At 46.9% G+C, this 25746-nt stretch overlaps 1 protein-coding gene across 1 annotated transcript in view; it reads right to left on the bottom strand.

The window, feature by feature from the left end:
- Nucleotides 1-22570, bottom strand: part of LOC142006164 (protein-lysine methyltransferase METTL21E-like) — a 29328-nt gene extending 6758 nt beyond the window's left edge. The window contains exons 1-3 of the mRNA XM_074983194.1: nt 22403-22570; nt 20929-21017; nt 1875-2032 (exon numbers count right to left, since the gene is read on the bottom strand). Of these exons, the coding sequence (XP_074839295.1) occupies nt 1875-2032; nt 20929-21001 (231 nt within the window). The 5' untranslated portion in view covers nt 21002-21017; nt 22403-22570. The remainder of the gene's footprint in view (nt 1-1874; nt 2033-20928; nt 21018-22402) is intronic.
- Between the last annotated feature and the right edge of the window lie 3176 nt (nt 22571-25746).

Raw genomic sequence — 25746 nt, 5'->3', positions numbered from 1 at the left:
AACCATAGAATTTCACCAACAACTATTGACTGAAATCCAGTAACTTCAGGATGACTTAGATCAGGGATGGGGGCCACTGACCCACAGAAAAAAAGTCACACAAGTGAGAAGCAAAAAATTACATCCCCCCGCCCCAGCCAAACAACCAGCCTCATTGATGTGGCCCCTGAGACACCACACTCCCCTTCTGCTCCAGGGGAGCAGGACTGAGGTTCAGGACTTCTCCCTTGTCAGATTAACTCTTCTGAGCCCCCTAAGCTCTGAGATAGGGCCAAAATGAGGGGTTCCATGTGTAGCAGGGGGCTGCTGGGGAGCAGAAGGAGGCAGGGGTGCAGGTAGGGTTACTATATAAAAAAAGAGGATATCCCTGAGAGTGAGTATCTATACCAATATCCACCAATCCACATTGTATTAAGTCGTTTAGTAGATACAGGACATTGGTACAAGGCGAGTTGGTAGCTATTGATACAGATACACTCCTCCTCAGGTGTCCTCTTTCCTGAACGGTCAAATATGGTAACCCCTGGATGTAGGGTTTGGGTGGGAGGTAGGATGCTTGGGGGCAATGGGGAGGGGGCTCTTACCTGCACATTCCCTGGGGGCACACATGACTCCACGCTCCCATTGGCCATGATTCTGGCCAACAGAAGCAGCAGGGCAAAGCCTCCAGGGCAGTGCTTCCCTGCATTGCTGTTCCCCCAGCTGTGTGGAAGGGGAGCAGCAGCACACAGAACCACTTCTGCTTTGATTCAGGCCATGAGACTCTGGGCTCCACATTGTAGTGGGAAGCTGGTGTTCGTGCTCCAGCCATGTGGGAAGGAGGCGGGGCTGAAGCACCAGCACAGACTCCCAGCTGTGAGGGGGAGGGGGCAACCCCTGAGCCTAGCAGGCCAGATGCAGGCAAGCCATAGGCCGCATCCAGTCGTCAGGGCACAGGTTCCCCTCCCCTGACTTGGGGCACACATTTTAGAAAGGCACCCCATTTTGATTTACAGACTTCAAATTACAGAGAATCCAATAGATCCCTTGGTAAGCAGTTATAATAGTTAATTACTGTTAAAAATCTCCCCCTCACTTCTACTTCAAGTTGTCTAGCTGCAGCTTCCAGATATTAGCTCTCGTTGTGGCTTTGCCTGCAGGAGAAGGAACTCTCTGGAGTCTTCTCTCCATGGGGGCACTTACAGACTGATCAAGTAGTCACTTAACTTTCTATATCCCTGATTACCTCCCTAACTTATCCCCACCAAATGGATGCCAATAAACCACAGAGATTTGGTGCATTTGAAGGGATATTTCTGCTCAAAAAATGGAAGGCAGAAAACATTACTTCCTCCTCCCCTTCAGACAGTTCTTGATTCCTGCAGTAACCTATTTCCATGGTGAGCTAAAAGTCAGATAACTTTGGGTAGGAAATTCCTGGATATCCATGAAAAAACAGATTTAAATTTTTGCTAGCTCTTCTGGTCTCCTCGCAATGCAATGACTTTTTAGAAAGGCCACCTTTTAGCGGTCAGGGATAGATCAAAATAATTCTTTCCTTTGCTTCACGTGTAGCTGATTCAGAAAGAAATGGGGGTGTTGACCTCAAAGTTGGTGAAAATACAAAAAACTAAAAAAAATTATACATACAAAACTTTACTTATATATTTTTCTTTATCTAGTCCTTCTAGGGAACCCTGTGCACTCGGCAAGTGCATGATTAATTGTGTGAAATTGTGCCCAGCTCCAACACAGATTTGTGGGTTGCAAAGCAGAGGCAGAGAATACACAGAACATTTTCCTTGGCTTTATAAGGCTGAACAACAAATATGCAAAATAATTTAAAGGACTAGAGTTGAGGACTAAAATCCAATAATATTGCATAAATATTATACCGACGGCCAGACTAATGCCCCGTAACAGTCAGTGCCTTCTACAATTTTTATCTCATGGCCAGCAAAGTGAAAGCCTTCCCAGCATCTGTTAGTTACAATAGCAGGAATAAAACGCCTTCGTATGATTTCTGCAACTGTCTGTTCATCTTCATTTTTATCTGGAAGTAAAATGACAAAAGATCCCACCGTTATAAATGTTGTAACAAAACTAAGGTACAGAAACAGAATTGACTGAGCACAAAGCTACGGGTTTCCATAGACAGGCAGCTCTCTAGTTAACAATATGCCCAAGAGTAGAAATGCATCTTACAATAAATTGTCTGGTTTGATATTGTCCTACTCTCTATGGTAATTCTTCTCCTACCACTATGCACCATAGGAGTCTCCTGAGATATAATTCAAAACTGTTTATATAGATCACATAATGCATTTCTTCTCCTCATTGCTGAAGCAGCAGGGCACAGAAAATACAAAGAAAACAGTAACAGAGAGGAAGCCGTGCCAGTCTATACACTATCAAAACAAAAAGCAGTCAAGTAGCACTTTAAAGACTAGCAAAATGGTTTATTAGCTGAGCTTTCGTGGGACAGACCCACTTCTTCAGACCACAGCCAGACCAGAACAGACTCAATATTTATGCTTTTTATAAAGAAAACAGAAAAGTGGAAATATCTTATGTAAATATAGCCTTGGTATTAAGTTAAACACCACAATAGAAAATATTTTCAATTGCTGCTGCTGTTTACTCACATACATTTTTGTTTACATATTTTTCATTGTTTATTTCTTAGGCCCTTTATGGGTCCTAAGAGTGTTATTCTCTTTGACAACAAACAAAAGGAATTAAAATACCAACTTGAATCTGTCACTGAATACATGAAACAAAAATCTTAGCAACACACATTACGACAGCTAGGAGAAGTGAGCACGGATGTTGGCAGGGAAGAATACCCATGCAAACCAGCATACCCTTGTACACAGATTCACTCCAGTTGGCTAGAACAGCCAAATATCTTTCTTGTTGCTGTGTGAAGAATATTAGAGACTACACTGACACTTTCTTAGTAATTAACTTTGGTGATATCATCATCATCATCACACTGCTGCAGCAGAATGTTGTGAAGCAATAGAGTGCACAAACACACACGCACTTTAATAGGTACATTTATATAGATGCTGTCACATGACCTCTCAATATAATGCAAAACTGAGGTAACTATAACTACCATAAAAGGAACAGGAGTTAACATTTTCTATACTAAACTATGGACAGGCATCAAATGGGCCCTTAGGATAAATCATTTGGAAAACTGGAGCTTTCAGGTTAATTAGTGAAGGATTAATTATATAACAGTGTAATCTAATTAGTGTATTAAACCTTGCATAGGAAGGCAGAGGTCTTTTCAATAATTTAATATTAAATTCAGTGACTTTTATTATCTCAAAATTTGGAGTAAAAAGGGGTTGAGTGGCCTTCTGAAGAACAACAAAAAACCAGGGGCTGCGACATAGGAGTTCTGCAGGAAGGAAAAAAAACATTCAAGTTCAGAAGGAAACTTGTGCTGAAGTTTTTTATTTAAAGTCAACAATAAAGGATATCCCTGGAATGGGGCAAATTAGACCTATGTTGAGTCTGAATACTTTGTTTGGAAGTGGTAGGAATACAACCATTTAAAAGTAGATATACTCTGGTAACTGTCCAATTTGAACTAAATCCCATCACTTTAAACAATAACAATTCATTGTTCAAATCATCGAGTAGCAGCCTGAAATTTGAAATCAAATGCCTTCAACTTAATTACTAGCACACATCAGATATGCTGTAAGAAATTAGAAGAATTCATGCAATTTGTTTCCCTGGAAATTCTTAGCTAAGTAAGTGTCCCTTCGTTACCAAATAATTTGTCGCAAGGCCTGATCAAGCTGTCTCTGTTGTACTAGAACAGCAGAGTTGGTGTAGTAATAGAGTGCCCACTCCAGTTTTGCATGCAGTCAGTGAATTCTCCCCAATAAATAGTTAATAATACTTTGCTCACATAGAATGCCCTTATCTAGAAGATTGTAAAGTGCTTTATAAACATTAATTAAAATTTCTATCCTTCAGTGAGGTAGGAGGAGGACACTTCACGTGGTACCAAAAAGCAGCAATTTTGGGGACGGAATGTGGCATCATTCAACAGCATAGAAAGTGGAGGAAAAGAAGTGAAGACAATTAAATTAAAACAGCAGGAAGAATGTTAATAAGCAGAAGTTAAGTATGCAAGATTGAATGTGACCAAGACAATGGAGGCAAATGCTCCTCCCATACAGAATCTATGATTATCATCAACAATCAGATAGCAGTTGTATGTCTCATCAACAAGTTGATACTCAGGCTCTAATCTGGCAGCCACTCACAGACATACAGGTGGCTAGATCATGTATTTGGCCAGCTGCAGCCTCCTTTTGCTGTCCTTGGTGTGTTGTGTGCCATCTCTTGGCCGCCTGGGAGGAGGGTACCTCTCAGTGCTCCTCATATTCTCCCTGGTTAGAAGGTTCCTGCATATAGCACTAGCTGTCACAGGTGAAGCTGTCTACAGCAGCTGAACATGCTCTGGACACTTTACTGGTGGATGGCTGCAGCACAAATGTGCCACCAACTGAGTCGCCAGCAATCACTTCCTCAGGAAAAAGCCCATACCTCTTTCAAGTATTGACCTGATTTAATCTTACTTAACTTTCAAAGTCTCATGTGGAACACAGCAATCTTATTTACCCTGAAGACAAATCTTCTTGTGCCATGAGCTTAACTCTCTCCGATAGACCTCTTCCAGCTGACATGATCACAGAAACCCAAGCCTTTCCATTTTCAGCATAGAACATGGCCTGACAAGGTACAGTTCAGCATATTCCACCTGCTACAGAAGCTAAATACTCTCTCACCCACCGAGAGAATTCAAGCCCTGTACTTGCAAATATCTGAATGCCATGTATCACTCAGTGCAGCTCTGAAACTGTACGTAATTCCTCCAGAACCATGATCTTTGGTCTTTTTGGGTTTGAAGAGCGTGGTATGAATGCTTAGACAAACTGTCTTGTACGGCATCCTGCTTATGTAGCACTTGCCCTGGAGACAATGTATATTTTCATATGAAATGGCCCAGTGTGTACAACTTGTGGCTCTCAATAGAACCACGATTTCTGATAGTTATATTCAGAGAGGAGTCAGTTCAATACTCTGATTCAACTTTGAATGTCTGAGCTCATGCTGAGCCCTAAACAATACCACAAAAGCACTTAACAGATGAGACTGAATTTTAAAAAAGCAACTCGCAAATGCGGGTGCCCAACCTGAGCGATCTTAAACAGCCCTGATGTGCAGAAAGTGCTGAGAAGCCACTCTTCAAAAATCAAGCCCCTTCCCTTTTGAGTGTAAGCAGACTCTGAAGGAGTGCTTCCCTCACAACTAGCTGGGGCCTGGGGGAGGGCAGGATCCTGGGTGTGTTTATTCAAAAACAGTTTGCTCCTGCTTTGCTTAGATTTGTTATTCAGCAGATGGAGTGGTCTTTTGCTCACTGTCATCAACTTAATGTGTAACCCAACACCAGCTGTTGTATTAAATGCAGGGACAGCTAAAATATGGTTACCAATGTTTGTAATTTTATGGGAATACAGAAAAGTAGGACTGTGCACAACTGTCCCCCAGAAAAGGACTCACAGCAGAGAGAAACTTGATAAGCAGGGGCTCAATTTTCAGAGATCTGAGACAGAAGGGAGGGGGGAGTTATTCTGGTCTGGAGGCTGTGTACCTGGACTGGTCTGACCTGTTCTGCCCACCCCATCCCACTGCCACTCCTGCTCAAAGAACAGAGCTAAGGAGGCATCACGAAGAGCCTCTTTCTTGTGTTGACTGTGTTGGAGTTTGTGTTTCTTCCATCCTGTTGAAGTGACTGGGAGCTGAAATCATTTGAGACTGATGGGCAGAAGTCCGAGCCAAGAGGTGGATGGCAGCCAATGTTGACTAACAGCCAGAGTGATGTGATGAGCAGCCAGGAGGGGGCTGCTGGCAAGTGACAAGATGAACTTTACATCCAGCACCCAGGATGGGAGGTAAATTCTGTGCTTGCAACTCTGGGCCTGCTCAGACCAAGGACAGCAACTGTGAGTAGGGCACTGTCAAATTCAAGCCACCAGGCCCCTCCTCCCACTTTTGTCCTGCTTTCAGGGCAAAAGGTATCACCTACCCGCACTCCCCACAACCCTACACTCGGGTTACAAAGGCATGGCCACTAGGTATGCGAAGACACTAGCAAACCCAAAATTCCCATTGCCAACTAGGTATTGATGCAGTGCCTACAGAAACTGGAGGCACTCAACCAGGGTTACCACAAGACATTAGGAAACATGCAACATAAGGAAAATTAGAATCCCCACAATCCCCATTTCATCACAGGCTGCAGAGAAAGGTTGGGAATGTGAAGGGACATTTAGATTGCTGGAGTTAAGAACCTGAGAGGAAAGGATACTGCCCAACCTACTTGGGGTCATTGTTCAAAGTCTTTTCACAAGTTAATGCCATGTTACTTCCCTCCCGTTTATTAAAGGTTTCTTTTTTTACACACAGATTTTGTGCTTGTGAGTGGGGAGGCATTGCCTCTCAGAGGTGCCCGGGGGACTGTGTGAATTTGCCATATTACGGAGTGGGAGCTCAAGCCAGTTCCATTTTGGATGGAGAAGAACCCCTAGATATTGAACACAGACCTCGCTGCTGGTGGCTCCACCTGATAGAAGGGTTGCATTTCTGGGGCACATCTGGGATGCCAAGCCAGTAACCCTTGTACGCACATGTTGAGTGATTCACTAAAATGGGAAACACTTGTGTTCGTATTTTGAGGAAACAGCTGATTGTATATGGCTAATTTGTCATTAGAAGCCACTAACTCGGGGCTGCCACTTCAGTGAAAGATTGGGCAAAAGCACTAGGTCAAACACTGTAAAGTTTGTGCTGGGCCATGCTATGGTAAGCTCCCATTGCAATTTCAGGGTAGAGTCTACGCTGGCCATGGAAGATCCAACATCTAGGTTCGATCTTCTAGGCTGCTGTTTCATGCAGGCGCAAAATGGCGTGTTCTGGGATCAATGTCCAACCCGGAATGCCTTGTAAGCTGTGAGGATTAAGGAATGATAGGAGGAGGAGTGTTCCCATCCACATTCTGCAGTGAGGTCAGGAAAGAGAAGTTACTCACCGTAGTAACGGTGGTTCTTCGAGATGTGTCCCCGTGAGTGCTCCATGTTACGTGTCGGGCTCGCCCCGGCGCCGCAGGTCGGATCTTCCAATCAGTTTCTGCCGGACCGCACATGCGCCGGTGCGCGCCGCTCCCTTGTGCGCTCCTGGCCACGTGCGCGATCCGGTCCCCACCAGTTCCTTGACCAACCGCCTCGGATGCTCCTGCAAAACACTCAACAGAGATCCGAAGCAGGGAGGATGGGCGGGTGGTGGAGCACCCACGGGGACACATCTCGAAGAACCACCGTTACTACGGTGAGTAACTTCTCTTTCTTCTTCGAGTGTCCCCATGAGTGCTCCATGTTAGGTGACTACCCAGCAGTAACCCAAAATAGGAGGTGGGTAATCTGATCATGTGCAGCTTGTCCCCGAGAGGACCGCTGTCGAGAGCTGGGTATCCTCTTGGAATACCCTGTGAAGGGCGTAGTGCTTGGCGAAGGTGTCATAGGATGACCAGGTCACCGCTCTGCAAATGTCTTTTAGCGCAACGCCCTTGAAAAAGGCTGTTGATGCCGCCACTGCCCTAGTGGAGTGAGCCCTCGGCGGGGCCAGTAAAGGAGTCTTTTTGAGCTCGTAACACATTTTTATGCAGGATACGATGTGCTTCGAGATTCTCTGCGAAGAGAGACCTTCTCCTTTCGATTTGGGAGTGAGAGAGACTAGGAGTCTATCCGTTTTCCGGAAGGACTTGGTCCTGTCTATATAGAAGGCTAGCGCCCTCCTCACGTCCAGGAGGTGTAGGCGCGCCTCTTTGTTAGAGTTATGAGGCTTTGGATAAAACGAGGGTAAAACAATAGGTTCGTTAACATGAAACTCAGAAGAAACTTTCGGAACAAAGGCTGGATGCAGCTGTATGGTTACCGCCTCCTTGGAAAATACTGTGCAGGGTGGCATTGCCATAACTGCCGCAAGCTCGCTCACCCTGCGAGCTGACGTGATTGCGAGAAGGAAGGTCATCTTTATCGTAAGCAGGCGGAGGGAAACTGTGGCTAAAGGCTCGAACGGTGGTCCCGTTAGAGCACTAAGCACCAGGTCCAAGTTCCACGAAGGTGGAAGTGGTTTCCGAGGGGGGTATAGGTTTACCAACCCTTTGAGGAACCTGGTAACCATGGGATGGGCGAACACCGTGTGCCCTTCCTCTTCGTGTCTGAACGCCAAAATGGCGGCAAGGTGGACCTTTAACGAGGATACTGAGAGTCCTCCTCCTCTCTTGAGGTCCAGTAAATACTCTAATATTACAGGTATAGGCACCGAAAGGGGGGCTAACTGTTTGGTAGAACACCATGCTGTGAAGTGAGTCCACTTCTGCTTGTAGGTCTTCCTGGTGGAAGCCCTCCTGCTACTTCCTAGGACTTGTTGCACTTCCTCCATACATGTGCTCTCTAGGGAGCTGAGCCCTGGATTAACCACGCTTGTAGTCACAGGCCTTGGGGGTGTGGATGCACTATGGACCCCTGGGCTTGCGTGAGCAGATCCAGCGCCACCGGGAGGGGCATCAGTGGATGGTCCAACATGCGCAGGAGTAGGGGGAACCATTGCTGTCGATCCCATGTTGGGACTATCAGGATCATTCGGGCTCCTTCTCTCCTGGCTTTCTACAAGACTTTGTGGATCAGCACTGTGGAGGAAAAACGTAAAGCAGGGGGCCCCTCCAGGAGATCGCGAATGCATCCCCCAGGGACCCCCGTCCCAGTCCTGCCCTGGAGCAGAATCGTGGGCACTTCTTGTTGTGTTGAGTGGCAAACAGGTCTATCTGAGGAAAGCCCCATGCGTGAAAAATTGGTCATAGCAGATCGGGATGGATCTGCCACTCATGCGTGAGTGCGAAACGCCTGCTCAGCTGGTCTGCCTTCACATTGTGAGCGCCTGGTAAGTACGAGGCTTTCAAGGTTATATTGTTGGCGATGCACCAGTTCCACAATCGGACTGCTTCCGCACATAAGGCACGGGACCGAGCTCCTCCTTGCCAATTTATATAAAACATGGTGGAGGTATTGTCTGGACTGATCCCGACTACTTTGCCTTGTATATGGTCTCGAAAGTGTCTGCAGGCGTTGAACACCGCTCTGAGCTCCAGTATATTTATGTGCAGTGACTGTTACGTGGAGGACCACAGTCCTTGAGTAACCTCTTCGCCCATGTGTGCTCCCCACCCTATGTGGGAGGCATCTGTAGTAAGAAAAACAGATACTTGTGGTTGGTGGAAGGGTACCCCTGTTAGCATGTTCTTGGGGTTTACCCACCATTGCAGGGATTTGCACACCTCTGTCGTGGGTGACAACGCCCTGTAAACGGTGTGTGCTGCCGGTTTGTATATGCTCGCCAGCCAGTGCTGCATGCTGCGCATGTGTAACCTGGTGTTCTGTACTACGAACGTCGTTGCTGCCATGTGGCCCAGCAGCTGTAAGCACGTCAGAACGGGCACCGTAGGGCTGAAGGTGATGACTTGCACGAGGGAGCCGACAGCCCGAAAGCGTGTCTCTGGTAGATACACTCTCGCTGTAATAGAATTTATGCGTGCCCCTATGAACTCTATGTCCTGTGTGGGGTCTATCTTTGATTTTGCCAGATTGATAACCAGGCCGAGTGAAAAGAACGTGCCTGCTGTGACGCGTATCATGTGTAGTACGTCCTCCTCTGAGGCCCCTTTGAGTAGGCAGTCGTCCAGATACGGGAATATAAATACCCCCTGTCTGTGCAGGTAGGCTGACACCACTGCCAAGGTCTTGGTGAAGACTCTGGGGGCCGAGGAGAGGCCGAACGGTAGGACCTTGTATTGAAAATGTTCTTTGCCTACCATGAACCGGAGGAATCGTCGGTGAGCCGGATGGATAGTTATGTGAAAATATGCATCTTGTAAGTCGAGGGCTGCGAAGCAATCTCCATTGTCCAGTGCCGTAAGGATGGAGGCGATTGTGAGCATCCGAAAGCGTTGCTTGCGCAGGTACCGGTTGAGGCCTCAAAGATCTAAGATGGGCCTCCAGCCTCCTGTCTTTTTCTCCGTGAGGAAGTATCTGAAGTAGAACCCTTTCCCTTGCAGTTGCTCTGGCACTCTTTCCACTGCCCCTATGAGCATAAGATGGTCTACCTCCTGCTTGAGTCTCGCTTCGTGGGAGGCATCCTGCAGGTGGGGCCTGGGTGGAGGTCGTGGCAGTGGGAGCGACTGGAAGGGGATCGCGTACCCCGTGGCTATGATCTCCAGCACCCATTTGTCTGTGGTGATCCTTTGCCACTGGTCGTAGAATGGTCGGAGGCGATGGTGGAATAACAGCTTCAGATGACATTGTGCGATGGTAGTGATGGCGCAGCCCTGGATCTGTGTGTCAAACTTGTGGCCTTTGGCCCTGCCCCGAGGACGCACGGCTCTGTTTGGAACGTCACCTGGGAGTTCTATATTGTTGATGCTGTTGATGTCGCCCTTGCTCGTAACCCCTGTGGTACTGGGGACGCTGTGGCTGATACTGGTACCGTCTTTGCTGAGGGTAGTACTTTTTCTTTCTGTATGGAGGGGTGTAGATCCCTAAGGTCCTAAGAGTGGCTCTTGAGTCTTTACTGGAATGAAGGACCAAGTCAGTTGATTCAGCAAACAGCTTCTGCGTGTCGAAGGGGAGATTGACGATCTTCGCCTGCAGATCCCTCGGTATACCCGAGGTTTGGAGCCAGGACTCCCTTCGCATTACCACTGCCGTAGCTGTTGAGCGTGCTGCTGTGTCCGCAACATCCAGGGTGATCTGAACTCCCGTCCTCGAGGCCGCATAGCCTTCTTGCACGATAGCCTTGAGCACCGGCTTCTTGTCCTCTGGAAGCGAGTCCATGAGGGAGGTTAACCTAGAGTAGTTGTCGAAATTGTGGTTCGCTAGATGCGCTGCGTAATTCGCCATTCTCAACAGTAGGGTGGAGGAGGAGTAGACCTTTCTGCCAAACAGCTCCAGTTTCTTGGCATCTTTGTCCGTTCCCCCTGTTTTGAACTGAGACGTTTTTGATCTCTGTTGAGACGATTCTACCACCAGAGAATTTGGTTGCGGGTGGCTGAATAGGAACTCCATGCCCTTCGCCGGCATGAAGTATTTCTTGTCCGCTCTCTTGTGGACAGGCGGAATAGTCGCAGGCGTCTGCCATATCGTGGTGGCGGACTCCAAGATTGCTTCGTCAAGTGGTATGGCTATTTTCGAGGAGGCCGGAGGTCTCAGATTTTTAAGGAGCTTATGGTGCTTCTCTTGCACCTCTGCTGTCTGGATGCCTTGCATGAAGGCCACCCTTTTAAACAGCTCTTGGAACCGTTTGAGATCGTCCAGAGGATGGACGTCCCCTGGGGCTGTAGCCTCATCCGGGGAGGACAATGAGGAACCGCTAGGGTATGCCTCTCTGGACCCTTCCGGGTCCTGTTGACGGTGGAACATCCGCTCGCTAGAAGCTTGCGAGGGAAAATCCCGGGGTTCCAGAACCAACTACTCCTGAGATATCTGAGTCTCTGTCCCCGTTCGCGATTGCCCTCGGGGATACGGAACCGTCTGTGGGGATCTGTCCCTGGTAGTATGCCTATGGTGTCTATGCCCCGCATGATAGGGGCGACCATGGCAACATGGGCACTGCTCCTGGGATGGTGACCTTGACCACTCCCTTGGTGCATACCCCCTACGTCTGGGGGAGCGAGATCTTCTGGAGACCTGGGACGCTGGAGAGACCGATTTGTGACAGTACTCAAGTGGCTCGAAGCCCAAGAAGGGCGAAGGTGGTCCAAGCCATGGGGAGGCTGGCTGTAGAAATGGAGATGGGGGCTCCGGATAGGCTAGGGGTGACCCCGCCTTCTCATTGGGGTCCGCAGCACGAGCGGAGGGCTCAGAGAAAGCAGCTCTGCAGCCCTGTATGGAGAGGGACTGCGGTGCCGTGTTTTCTGTGCTGCCCTTCCCCTCCCCTGTGGGGGTGGCTCCGCCCCCTGACGCGTCGAGGATCTCGGCCCCGTAGTCTGAACCGCGCTCGGCATGCTCCTCAGCAGTGCCGCGCGGGCGGTCTCCCCCGGTGCCTGTAGGCCACATGCCTGTGCGCTCTGTGCCACCGGTTCCCCAGGGGTCGGTGCCGCTGTTTGCGGTGCTGCCGGTTCCAGCGCTTGCTTGGCCGCCGCCCTGCCCGCGGTGTGGGGCGGCTGTTTGATCATCGGAGGCTGAACCTCCGCCATGTGCGTCTCCGTGCCGCCGCCGATCAGCTGTAGCTGCGGCTGGGGGCTGTGCACTCCACCCATCCCGCTCACTGTTGCTGCTGGCAGGGATCGGGTTGGGGAGATTTTCCTCCGTTTTTGCGCTGATGGGGTTAGGGACGCGGCTTTCCTTTTATGGGCCCCAGAAGGTCCCTCCTGCTGCGGCCGCTCCGGCACGTCTGGCTGGAGGGCCTTGTCGAACAGCAGCATTTTCAGCCGCATTTCCCTGTCCTTCCTTGCTCTGGCTGTTAACTTGGCGCAGAAGGAACATTTCTGAGTGACATGGGATTCCCCCAAGCACCTTATACACTGACTGTGCCCATCAGACGCTGGCATCGCCTCGCGGCACGACTCACACTTCTTGAATGCTGAAGAGGACATTGTGGTGAGTCTTTGAGTTGTTAATAGGGTACTTAGCACCTTCTCTGTGCTTGTTCCCCTCTCGGATAAAGCCTGCCGCGGCAGGAGGGCTAATGGCCCTAGGCTCCTGGCCTCCGGTGCTCCGCTTGTTACTAGGATTGGAAGCTTTGAATTCCTCTCCTTTCTTTGTTTTTTTTTTTTTTTTTTTTTTTTTTTGAAAACAACAGCCGACTAACTTAATCTAAGACTGAAGAAACTTTAAAACAATTAAAAACATTAAATACGCTAACTCTAGCCGTAGCCTGAGTGGATTCCATCTGCAGCCGATGGCGGTTAAAGAGGAACTGGCGGGGACCGGATCGCGCACGTGGCCAGGAGCGCACAAGGGAGTGGCGCGCGCCGGCGCACGCGCGGTCCGGCAGAAACTGCTTGGAAGATCTGACCTGCGGCGCCGGGGCGAGCCTGACACCTAACGTGGAGCACCCACGGGGACACTCGAAGAAGAAGCAATGTTGACAGCTGCAAAATTGACTTTAGGTACACAGCTGGCATACCTAAAATTGTGTAGCAGCTGTCAACATTCCTAGTAAGTGTAGATGGAACCTTAGGTTATTTCTTGGAGGAGCTTGAACCCTGGTTAGAACATACCACTGAAATGCTGCAGCAATGGGCTGTACCGGGTGCAGAAAAGCAAAGATATCTAGCACAGAGCCTCAGAAGCCCAGCTTTAAACACAATTCGCACTCTCATGCTCTCTAACCCTAAAGTCAATGTGCAGGACTGCCTCGGGGAAGAGTGGCTCAGTGGTTTGAGCACTGGCCTATTAAACCAAGGGTTGTGAGCTCAATCCTTAAGGTAGCCATTTAGGGATGGGGGCAAATAGATGCCAGGGATGGTGCTTGGTCCTGCCAAGAGGGCAGGTGAGGACTGGACTAGATGAGGTCCCTTCCAGTTCTAGGAGATGTGTATCTCCAATTATATATTTATACACACACACACACCCCTACCCCTTCAGGAACAGAGGGCCCCAAAGACTGTTACTGTAAGATCCTTAACTCTCAACAGCACCAGGGTGAGAAGAGGCTGCAGAGACTGCTTCGGAGAGCTGTGACTGCTGAGCAGATGGATTAGACCAGTCTGGCTCAAAGTGTAAGAAGAATTCAGTACAGTAAAACCCCTATTTACACAAATTTCAAATTGCGCATTACTTGGATTAATGCAAGTCGAAATCATGAGTGGTGACTCCCAGCTCCCCTCCACTTTCAGGAGTTAGAAAAGTGACCAGTGTTGGACAGCCTCCTAGTTTCCACAAGGAGGAGAGCCAAGCTGCTGCCTGGTTCCTGGCTCCCTCCCAGTCCCAAGAGCCAGGAAACTGACGAGAGCAGCAGTGCTAGTCAATTTCCCTGCTCCCCCAACTTGTGCGAAATTTGATATATACATGGCTACCTGGAAATGCAACTTACGCATGTGTTGTGGGGGTTAGTGTATCAGAACCTGATTCTACTTTGTCTCTGGACAGAACAGATAGCTGAGCTGCAAAGCACCACTGACCAAGCTAACATTTCCAAGAATAAGTAGCCTCATGCTGCAGCAAAGGAGAAGTCAGCATTCAGAGTCACTGTGCCACCCAGGTGAAGGGGGAAAGGACAATTTTTCTGCTACCAGTGTGTTGAGCTAGCTGCCAGTTGCTGTAATGAGGAAAATCCCTTCTTAGTGTAGAGAAAGCAGAGCACCAGTCGGGAGGGGTTGGGGAACTGCTGAAAAGCCCAGCAACAGGGGCAACCCAGGCCCACAGGATTTAAAGATTTCCCCCAGAAAAGACTGTCATTGGGAACCCTCAAGACTGATAGAGCCTTGAGCAGAGATCACGGTGGGGAAGGGGCAGAGCATAAAGCAATGCTCGACACTGGATCTCTACTGACTCTTAACATTTCCATCATTCTACTAACAGATGTTTAGGCAACGGCCTATACAGAGATTGGCTGGCATGGGTCGGTATGGCCTCAGCATGGATGAACACCCCCACCAAGGGTATATCACAGTGCAGCTGGAATTTCCAGAGGAGGTGGCTGGAGTAAGAGAAGAGGTAGACAACAGCAGGAGTAATATGACCTGACCCTAAAAGAATCTCTGATGCATCTGTACTTATAGGGACCAATGCCATCTCTTCAAGGTACTCACAGAATACTGCAGATGATGGGCTAGGGACCAGTCCCTGACTGATGGTCCATATAGTTTGTGCTATAGCCTAGTGCTAAAAAGAAGACATCTGAGCTAGCAATGGGGCACAGAAGTACATGGGCACAACCCCTGTTGCAGAGTCTGCAAGGATGGAGCAAGAAGTGCTTGCCATAAGGCTAAAAGGCAGTACCGGAGCATTAACCATGCCTTTTTTTTCCCGCTTCAGCCTGCTGAAGGAAAGCTCCCGGAGGGAGTGCCTGTCCCTAGTGGAGTCAATACCCTACCTGCTGAAGCTCAAGAAAAAGTGATTATGCTGATTGCTAATGACACAATCATGACATTTGTCATGATGAATGCCTGTAAAGGGTTAAACCCAGAGTGGGTGAGTTCTCTGTTGGCAAGCAGCCAGGTGAGCCAATGGGGAGAGGGTTACCTGCTGAACTGAACTGAAGTGATTACCTGCTGAAGGTCTTTTCTTTTGTGTGACCAGAGGACAGACAGAGATGTTTAAGCCTGAACAGGCTTAAGGAATTCAATCAGACCATAGATGTTGATAGACCAGAGAGCACCAGTGGCAGAGGGGCCAGGCAGCTGTAGCCCGGGCAGGAAGCCGGTAGGGGCCAGGAAGCCAGTGGCTATGGGGGAGCCCTGGATATGGAGCCCCGCATGCTCAGGGTTGGACCACCGGAGCCCAGGAGCTGGTGGCAACCAGGGCCAGGAGGCTGGTGGTGGCCTTGAAGCCACAGCATGGAAGCTGCGGCCAGGATGCAGGGTTGGGAAGCTGCTGGCAGCTGGGGAGCAGGAGCCACGGCTGAGACCGGGAAGCAGGACATACTGGGGCCAGCAACTGGGAGTGGCTGATGCCCTGGAGGGGAGCCTGGTAGTGGAGCTCGCAGCAAGCAGGGGAGAATTGATCTCCCATGGTCCAGCAAAATCCCTGTTTCAGGACCACTCAGGTCCCAAGGGGGCCAACCTGTGTCTGAAAATGCCTAACGCTCCAGTATGTGTGCCATAGTCTACAACTTCACTCCTCGGTTACAACAGAACTCTCGGCCACGAATGGAAGCCTGTAGAACATATTTCCCTCCACCCACCCCCAAGAGTTAGGGACCATCACAGAGATCATCACCGTCTGCTCTAAGTGCAAGGCACATCGCTTTGAACTGCCTTCTCCAACACACACACAGCAACGTGTGCATGTTGTATACATGATGCACAAAAACCTACATTAAAAGAATAATGCTGTGGACTGAATGAGGCAGAGGGCCTGTGGAAAAAACAGTAAGTGCTCCTGTAACTAAAGACTATCATAAGGTACATATACCAGGAGCCCAAGCTGCACACGTAATCTTAACTGTGGTGTGTCCTTTTTGCATATTTGACTTGAAAACCCTCACTTTTAACATAGTTGTGTGTGCGACTGCATGGGTTTTTTAAAAAGCAAACAAAAAAAGGTCACACCGTATCATACTGACACCCACAAAGATAATCAGCAATGTATTAACCTTTAGATCCAACCTCAGAGAGCTTTGGCACTTGAGCTAACACAAATACATGATACCAGGTTATTATCCCCCATTTGGACTAGCACTAGAGGAGGGGAGGAATCGCCCAGATTTACAAATATGGGCTAACAGCAGAGGAATGCTAAAATGCTGGGATTTGGATTCTATGCCAAGTTCCTGAGGTGAGTGGAATTAGCGAACAGAGTCCGTTGCCCATTTCCCTCAGGCTAGACCCCGTCTTTCTCTGAGTATGTCTACACTTACTGCGGATTCAACTCACCACAATCAAGCCACCAGGAGTTGGACTTTGCCACATCAGTGAAGATGCAGCAAAAATTGATCTCCCTGAGCTCGGCCATCAACCCTGGTACCCCACACTGCAACTGGAGTAAGGGATCTTGGCGTGAGCGCGAAGAACCCCGATCTACACCAAGGTACAAAGTCGATCCGGATATCTTGATTCTAGCTACACGCTAACAGCGTGGCTAGAATTGCATATCTACAATTGACTTTGATCGCTAGTGTAGACCAGGCCTCTGCCTCTGTCCAGCAGTTGTCTACCTCAGCACTGGCTCCTTCACCCATCCCATTCTCTTCATCTAGTCAGCCTCAGACTCCACTCCTCAGGTTTCTGATCCTAGTCCCAGTCATTCCTAGTCTCTTCATTCCAGACACCCCATCCACCAGCCCCACATGTACTTAAAAAAAAAAAAAAAAATCCAAAACACACCACTGCACTTACCCTTTTCCTCCTAGGAAGGACAGGATTTTCTCTCAGCCTTTGCCACAGAGTTCCAATGTCATGCTGGGAAAGCCATTTATATCAAGCTTTTCATGTATGGTAACTAGGACTGTGTCTACATTACGAGATAAATTTGAGTTTATTAAAATTGATTTCGTAAGGCTGGGTTTTATAAATTCAAATTTGACTATCCTCACCTCCCCACAAAGTCGATTTTTTGCTGCCACACAATCACCAAACATCAACTCTTGCAGCAGTGCATTGTGGAAACCTATCCACAGTTCCCTCAGCCCCATAGCATTCTGGGTATTTTCTCTAGTGCAGCATGTGAAAAGTTTGCTCCGCAAGTGCTTGCGGGTATGTGATGTCATCTTCTCACATTGTGTTGCCCTCATTCCCCTTCCATGGTAAGCAAACAACCATTTTTCCAGAAGGAAAGGAGGAGAAGTAGGGAACCACAACGTGCACGTTCTCTGGGATCACCCAGATAACTATGCCATGTTGACTGGTCCCTCAGCTACTTCCACCCAACACAAACACTTGAAACCACAAGATTGCATGAAAGAACCAAAGATTGGAAAGAAAGCATCAAAAGGATCACCAAATTAACTGACATCGCAGCCTTTTATAACAAAATTATCAAAAGATTTTACAAAAAGCAGCAGGTGTCCAAGTATTCTCAATTGGCCCTCCAGCCAATGTCTCCCTCCCTTGATTACAGATACTTGACCCCTGAAAGTATTACAGGAACAGTGCAAAGCTTGAATAAGAGCAAAACAGTACAGGTTTGGAAAAAAGACATTTCTGATGCAGAATTTTAGGCTTCCCACTTCACTACACAGAAGCGACCAATATGGGGAATGGAGCTCCCTCATCACTTTAGGAGGCTGTGGGGTCTTAGGTTGAAGAGCCAGTTGATATGGTGTCAGTGTTTCAGGGGGGGAGGGTACCACAGCCCTGATTAACTATGCAGGGGCCGGCCCCCCTCACTGCTTTAGGGGCGTGTCATGGGGTATGGGGTTGTTGGTTGAAGGGCCAGTTGAAATGGTCCATTCAGTGGTGCTCAGGCACAGGTGGCAAGTCCCCAAAATCTTTGCTGCCGGCAGGGTAGAATTCCCCCCAGCAACAGCAAGCCCCTGAAATCTTTGCCGCCAAGGGTAGACTTCCCACAGTGATAGCAAGTTCCCAAAAATGTTTCCCATCTCTGGAGCCCCCATCACACTCAAGCCAGGACATGGTGCTGCCTGGCAGCATGGTCTGCACAGAACAGAAGGCACATCCTTTTGTTGGGTTGGGGGTTAGCCATGTGATGTGGTTGGGCATGGGAAAGACCTCAACTGCATGGCACCTGTGTGCAAGGGGAGCTGCCCCTGTACAAATGTAAACCACAGAAAAGTTTCTCTGCATGTCATACAAGCACGACCGCCACAGCCTCGCCACCACATGGTGCAGTGCGGTGGGGCTGGCGCCAATGCTGGAAAAAAAAAAAATCCAAGTGCTCAGCTTACAGAACCATGAACTCCACATTGGGGCTATCTTTAATGGGTAGATGTGCTCACCATGCTGATAGCAAAGAAAGAAAGAAGCTTCTCAGGCTCTCTTACAAGCATGACCCCACAGGCTAGCCACCATGGGCTTCCTGGTGCCAAATTCAACTTCATGGGCTTCCTCTTACCTAACTCCTGTGCACCTGGAGAGCAGCGGAGATGGAGATGGCCAGAGTGGACAACTGTGAAGCATTGTGGGACACCTCTGGAGACTAATATAGTCTATTAAAGGACATGGCATCTCCATATTAGCCTTAATTTGAACTTTTAAATTTTAACTTGATGCTACATTGAGTAGCTTTCCACAGTGTTATAATATAGACCTCAGTGCTGCCTAAAATCGACCTAATGGTATTTCCAGTGAAGACAGTGACAACGTAAGATTGAGCTAACTGCCTTAAATCCAACTTTATTATGTAATGTAGACATAGCCTAGATGTTGTTAGTACATAAACTTGTTTGTTAGCCTCGGATAGGATTTTGTGTTTTATTTTTGATGCTCTTATGTCCTTATTAAGGTGAGAATAAAAACCCTGTGTATGTTACAACTGACCACAAGCAGATGGGGTGATAAGGCTAGGGTTAAAAGTCTTAAAGGCTTTGGCATGAATGTAACAGATGGAGCACAAAATGGAAAGCTGCCTCGTTCCTCTCTCAAGTCAGGACCAAACAATAAGGAGCGGTCAGGGAGATGGAGAGAGGGAGGCATAAGACAGACTAAATCCAAGTATCAGAAGGGTAGCCCAGTTAGTCCGTATTTGCAAAAAAACAAGTAGTCCTGTGGCACCTTATAGCCTAACATTTATTGGAGCATGAGCTTTCATGGGCAAAGACCCACCTTGTCAGATACATGCATGCATCCGATGAAGTGGGTCTTTGCCCACAAAAGCTTATACTAAATCAAAGACAGACTTGGCCATGGCCAGAGCACAGTCTCACTCCTTACCCCTCCTATGGGAAACAAGAGGTGGGACAAAGACCTCAGATTCAGGACCCTCCAAGCAGAACATAATCATAAGCTGTAAGGAGTGAGAGCAGGGGTGCACACTGCAGGTATATTAGGGCTTATTAAGGAGAAAATGAGAATGGGGAACAGGGACGCAAGCAAAGGCTCTGCAGCATTAGAGCTGGGATAGTACCACTTCCTGTTCTCACACAGGGGAAGTAAGCAATTGAATATAAATGTTAGTGCTTGTGAAGCATGCAGACACTGTAGCGATTAATACAACTGAAAAAGCACATGTGGCCATTAATAACTGTCTTTAAAGCAAGGTCTGAGTACTGAGCAATAAAAAGCCATGATGTCACACACTGAGTAACTGCTCGTGAAGTATACACTGCCCATTCACCATAACATTTTTGGTTCCAGCTATAAACTAACATTTTGAAAACTCCCTTCACAGCCAGTACCTCAGAGTTTTGTATCATTTAAACCCATCGTCTATATTGGTACAGTAGTTAAATATCAGAGGGCTTGCAGCCACAAACTATGCTGGAGCAAAGCCTGACTCTGCTACCAGTTTTATGTGAGATCTTTCAGGAGTAAGCTGGAGGCAGTCCAGACCGAACTTGAGCTTGTAAGTAATTCATTTTGTCTAACTGACACCCCCAATAGACATTCTACATCAATATCCTATTTTATGGCAATAGGTTTATTCACTGGGACCAGAAACAAGCAAGCTGCCATACATACTCCTCTAAAATCTGGTAAAACGCTGCCAGGGTTGGGGTGAGTTGGCATGGCATAACATTATGAATTTTGGCTATAACACAGCAACAACACTACTGAATTTTAAATACAGTAAACTCTTGCATATCTGGCAGCCCTGGGACCAGAGGGCTGCTGGACATTCAAATATTGTGGATAATAGAGAGGTATACCTAGCAATGCTGAATACCAAAGAAAAATAAGATTAGATATTAAGGAAAAAGCAAAAGTGTATGCAGAGTACTTTATTTACCAACAACAGGAGTTGTACATAGTAAACTAATACTGTATTTGCTATGTTTATTTGTATTTACTTTCACTAGACTGTACTACTTGTGGAAGACATAACTGAAATTTACTTCTGGTTAAAATGCCAGTTATCTGAGAGTTCCGGATGATAGAATGCTGGATATGGAAGAGTTTACTGTAAATGTTTAATACAGTTTTGTAAGTGAAATGAATATGAAATTCCTCACAGAACACTTTTTCCTCCCCTTAATTATCTTTTCAAGCATAACAAGAAAATAAGGCAAATGATATAAATAAATTACCTTCTTTGCATTCTGGTTTCCTTCTTAACTCATCAGATATCCAATGATTACACTGCGACAGTGGCATGTCCATTTCACATAATATAATACTGGACAGAAAATATACAAATTAAAATCTCAAAATACATACATTGTGCGAGACAGACAAAGAATGAATGTAAACACAAATAGGTAGAGGCAAAATTGGGAAGACAAAAGACACAAAAGCTCAAACTAGCTAGAGACAAAGGAGAACAAGAACACATTCTACAAATATATTAGAAGCAAGAGGAACCTTGGAACCTGTGGAACTCCTTGCCAGAGGAGACTGTGAAGGCTAGGACTATAACAGAATTTAAGTAAGAGCTAGATAAATTCATGGAGGTTAGGTCCATAAAAGGCTATTAAGCCAAGGTCAGGAATGGTGTCCCTGACCTCTGATTGTCAGAGGCTGGAGATGGATGGCAGGAAACAAATTGCTTGGTCGTTGTCTTTAGTCCACCCCCTCTGGGGCACCTGGCACTGGCCACTGTCGGAAGACAGGCTACTGGGCTGGCTGGACCTTTCGTCTGACCCAGTATGGTCATTCTTATGTTCTTAAGAGCAAGGACAAGGTAGGAACATTACTTAATGAAGAGGGAAAGACAATAAACAGAAAACAAGTTAAGTAAGAGGATCTGTAAACAGCAGTAAAGCAATAAAATTATGTAAGTGAAAATGTAGACTGAATATCAGAGATAACATCCTTACAGTAAAGTCTACTGGTGTGCAGAAGAACTTCTTTAGGGCAGAGGTGTGTACCTTTTTTCTTGGGATATTTAAAATTTGACCAGAAAATGTAAAAACTATTCTCCAGCTTGCCTCGTGAAAAGAGCTACAAAAAAAAATAGAGATTTATCTACCACCATGTTGCCCAACCACTTAATTGGTACGGGGATGAATATGTAGTTTAGAAGGCATCCAGACACTAGCAGTATACAAATGTTATGTGAGATATATATATATATGTATATGTATAAAATAAAATAATCAATTTGTAGCAATTGGACAGGTTAATATATGTTACATTTCTTCCACAGGTTAGAATGCATTGGTTTTCTTCATATTAGTGGAGAAATTAATTTAGTACTCCACATGGCAGACAATATCGTTTCCTTACACAACCATTATAACATGGGAGCACATTTCCTTTCACAGCACACATGCATATTTTCTTCACAAGGTCACCTCCTCAATACACTTGTGTACTAAACAAGACAACACCCTGCTAAACTTTGACTGCTAATTTGTAGCCTGTTTACTGGATTTTATATTCCATTGCTGTGATTTACTAAAAGCATTTCAGTGCTAAATAAGTCAATTACAAACTTGCATTGTTTAATATGAGGATAAAGTAATTCAGATGAATTAGAACGGATTCCGATAATTCAGGCATGAAGAATTTCTAAGGCGTCCAGTCTCTAAAAGCTGTATTATATTGTATCCATTCACATACCTGGATCTTTTCTCCGGGACTTCCAACAAAGGTGGAGATATGAACAGTGTTGTCTGGACTTTCCCCACAATTAGCTCAAACAGCTTCAGACAGAAAATACTGAAGCCTGTGTTACATACTGCTAAGAATCCCCCACCAACGCATTAATAAATCTCAACAGCTGCAGCCTGAAAACAAAGTGGTCACATAGTCCTGCAATTCCCAGATAAGTTGGTACTCTTATGTAAGAGGAGAGTAGGTTTCATAACAGCAAGAGGTCTATACGCACTCACACTGCAACAAATATAATCTGGACAAATACACCAATATAGAACAGCACCTACGAAGGCTGTCACTATCCAGCCCATTTTAAAAAAAATTGAAGATGCAGAAAAAACATTCAAAAGTGAACTTTTCTTCCAAACATTCAGTGTCACACTTAAAGCAGCAGAGACCTGGTTGTGAAATGCATGGACAACTGCACATCTAAATTTAAGTACACAGTTACAACTGGTTACAAAATCTGAATACCTCAGGAGCACATTTGTACACTCGTACGTTCCGTTTGAAAGGGGCAAATGTAGGCACACAACTGTACATCTTTGCATACAAACTTCAAATATGGAAAACAGGGTATTAAGTGCATCCGTAAGACCCTTTATATCAGCATGTTTTCCATCGTCAGTTTCCCCTCCAAAAAGCACAATTAAATCAGTGAAGTCACACATGCATCTCTGAAAATTATCTAGATCGTAAACTCTTAAGGGCACAGACACTCTCTCTCTTTCTTAATCTTTGTAGAGTATCAGCTCAGGAGCAGACAATATTTTTTGATCAGGGAAATGGCACTCCAAAATTTAAAAAGTTGTCGAGGGCCACACTCTTCAATAATATTCATGGATGAGGTGTGGTGTCTGGACGGAGGCTGGGTGAAGGAGTCTGGGAAGAAAGTTTGGGTGAGGGAGGTGGCTGTGACTTGAGGCAGAGGACTGGGGTGCAGGGATTTGGGTTGTGACCTAGGACAGAAGGGGTTTGTGATCTGAGCAGGAGACTGGGGTGCAGGTCTGGAATGAGGCCCATGTACAAGAGGAGGGGGCAGAGGCTTTGGTTTGTGTGTGTGGGGTGGAGCTGAGGTCTGCGGGAAGGGATGGGCTGCGGTGCCAGAGGCAGGCTCTGGGTGAGACACTTACCTGAGCAGCTCCCGGTCAGCAGCCGAGCTGATTTTGCAGTAAGGCTCTCTGCCTGTGGGGCTTTAGGGGAGCCATGGGAAAGGGAAGGGGTCTTTCAAACAGGAAGCCTCCATTTGCTAGAAACCACCCATTGCAATTGTGTTTGGGGTGAGGGCAATACTTCAAGTCTCTCCCCACCCATATCCCCAAGCTCACAGCTACTGAAATAAACAGGGTGCAGCAGCTCTTCTGAGGTGCATGCAGGGGGGTGGGACAGACTGGGGACCTACCTGAGGCTCCCCGCTGTGTCCACAGGCCAAATCCAGCCCAGAGGCCATATTTTGCCCATCCCTGATCTAGCTATAATAGGACCCCCAATCTCATTTGACCGTAGGTACTACTATTAAAAATAAATCCTAAAATTAAACTTCAACAGAATAGCAGGATTCCACCATACTCAGTAACTACGCATACATGGGCAGCCTCTGTCAGAGGTCACTGTCAACAGAGAAACCTCAGCAGCACCTCTGCCAACAGATCACATCTACGCATAAAAGTGGCTTGAAAGAGCAAGCCGGTCTGTCGACAGAGAGCAGCCGAACTGTCTGGCCCTGTCGACAGAATGTCTGACCAGAAGCTCTGCAAAACAGGGCTGCCCTGGGAACTGGAAACCCTGTCTGTTGACAGGGCTGTCTATACAGGGACTCTGTCGACAAAACAGTTGACAGAGGGGCTATACCTGATCGGAGAGAGGTACAACTCTGCCAGCTGAACAGCTGAGTTTTGTCACGCTCTCGACAGAGCGCTTTAACCATGTAGACGCCGAGCAAGTTTTGTCGACAGAGGCTGCCTGTGTAGACATAGCCAGTAACAGTAAATACTGGAGAGCACATTTTACATTTGGGAACTGTCAGGAAGTCTGTATTGCCCTGTCTTGACCAAAGTACGGGCATGCGACAAGGCGAGCTTAAGCCTGGGTAAAACCTGGTGCAATATGTGCATGCAGACAAGGCCTAAAAAAGGAGTGCAGAAATGTGGCTTCCTGTGCTTAAGGCCATTGGGCATAGTGTGACCACAAAGTGCAAAACATGCTGTGCTGGACATTTCCAGTCAGACAAGTTCAGAGAAGTGCAAAATTTCACCAGTCCTAAAATTGTTAGCCACAAAAAGGGTAAGCTATTTATAAAAGAGTAGCAGCAAAGGTAGAGTAATTTAGTTCAGGGAATACAAAACTAGAGTAGCCATAATCATAGTCAGAGGCAACCAAGTCAAGCTTAGTATAAATATAGGCAGAAGTGAGGTGGTCATTGGAAGGGAATGAGCAAGGTACCCGCACATACCTTGTTCATGGGAACAGGAAAGGAGTGAAAATTAGCATTCTTCTGTATTCACTGTACAGTCGCCAAACATAGAAATATCAATTTCACTTAGCTGCTAACTGGCAGACAGTCTGCCAGTTTATGGAGTCCCTGTTGGAGGCTCCCACTGCATCTCCAGAGGCTAGTAGGCTTATGGTCATGGAGCTGTTGTGGTTTAAACAGGGACTCCTTAGGCTGCTAACACAGCATGGGAAGCCTGCCATTCCTTAAAACTCCTACCAGGGTCAGGGCTCTGGTGTCTGACAGGCTCCCTGTATTACAACAGGAAGCCAGCCAGAGTTTCACATCATCTCCAAATCTGGACAATTTTTGCCCTTGGCCATTCTCAGGTGACTCCTGTGACATCAACGGGAGTCACAGACATCTGAAGGCAAGAAGTATAATTTAAGATAAATACGATAAAGAGACCATTCCTTTTTTGGATTATGTAAATTCTCAGTGTTGTCTTTTTCCCTTCCAGTACCACCAAAGTCTATAGGGTTTTTCTGTGCCATGAATGACGCAGTAAACAAGAAACTTGGAACATGAAGCTTTTGAAGACAGGCAGACTGAAGAGAATAAGAGATCCAAAATTGGCTAAGCTGATTTTCTCTCTCTCAGTATTCAGAAATTTTGTACATCACTTTGTCTTCAGTAAAGTGTGATGTTGATAGAGTGTAATACAACTATCTCACTTCAGTTATTAGGAAATACAACTGACAAATCATCTTCAAGCCCGATTACATAAATTAATTCAGAAAAATCTCCTATTTAATGTAATGGAAATTTTCACTGAGGCCCAACACTGGACCTTTTAAATAACTGGCTTGAGAACAGT

This window comes from Carettochelys insculpta, chromosome 1, assembly GCF_033958435.1.
Source record: "Carettochelys insculpta isolate YL-2023 chromosome 1, ASM3395843v1, whole genome shotgun sequence".
Classification (NCBI taxonomy): domain Eukaryota; kingdom Metazoa; phylum Chordata; order Testudines; family Carettochelyidae; genus Carettochelys; species Carettochelys insculpta.
This window is presented reverse-complemented; position numbering and strand designations above follow the sequence as displayed.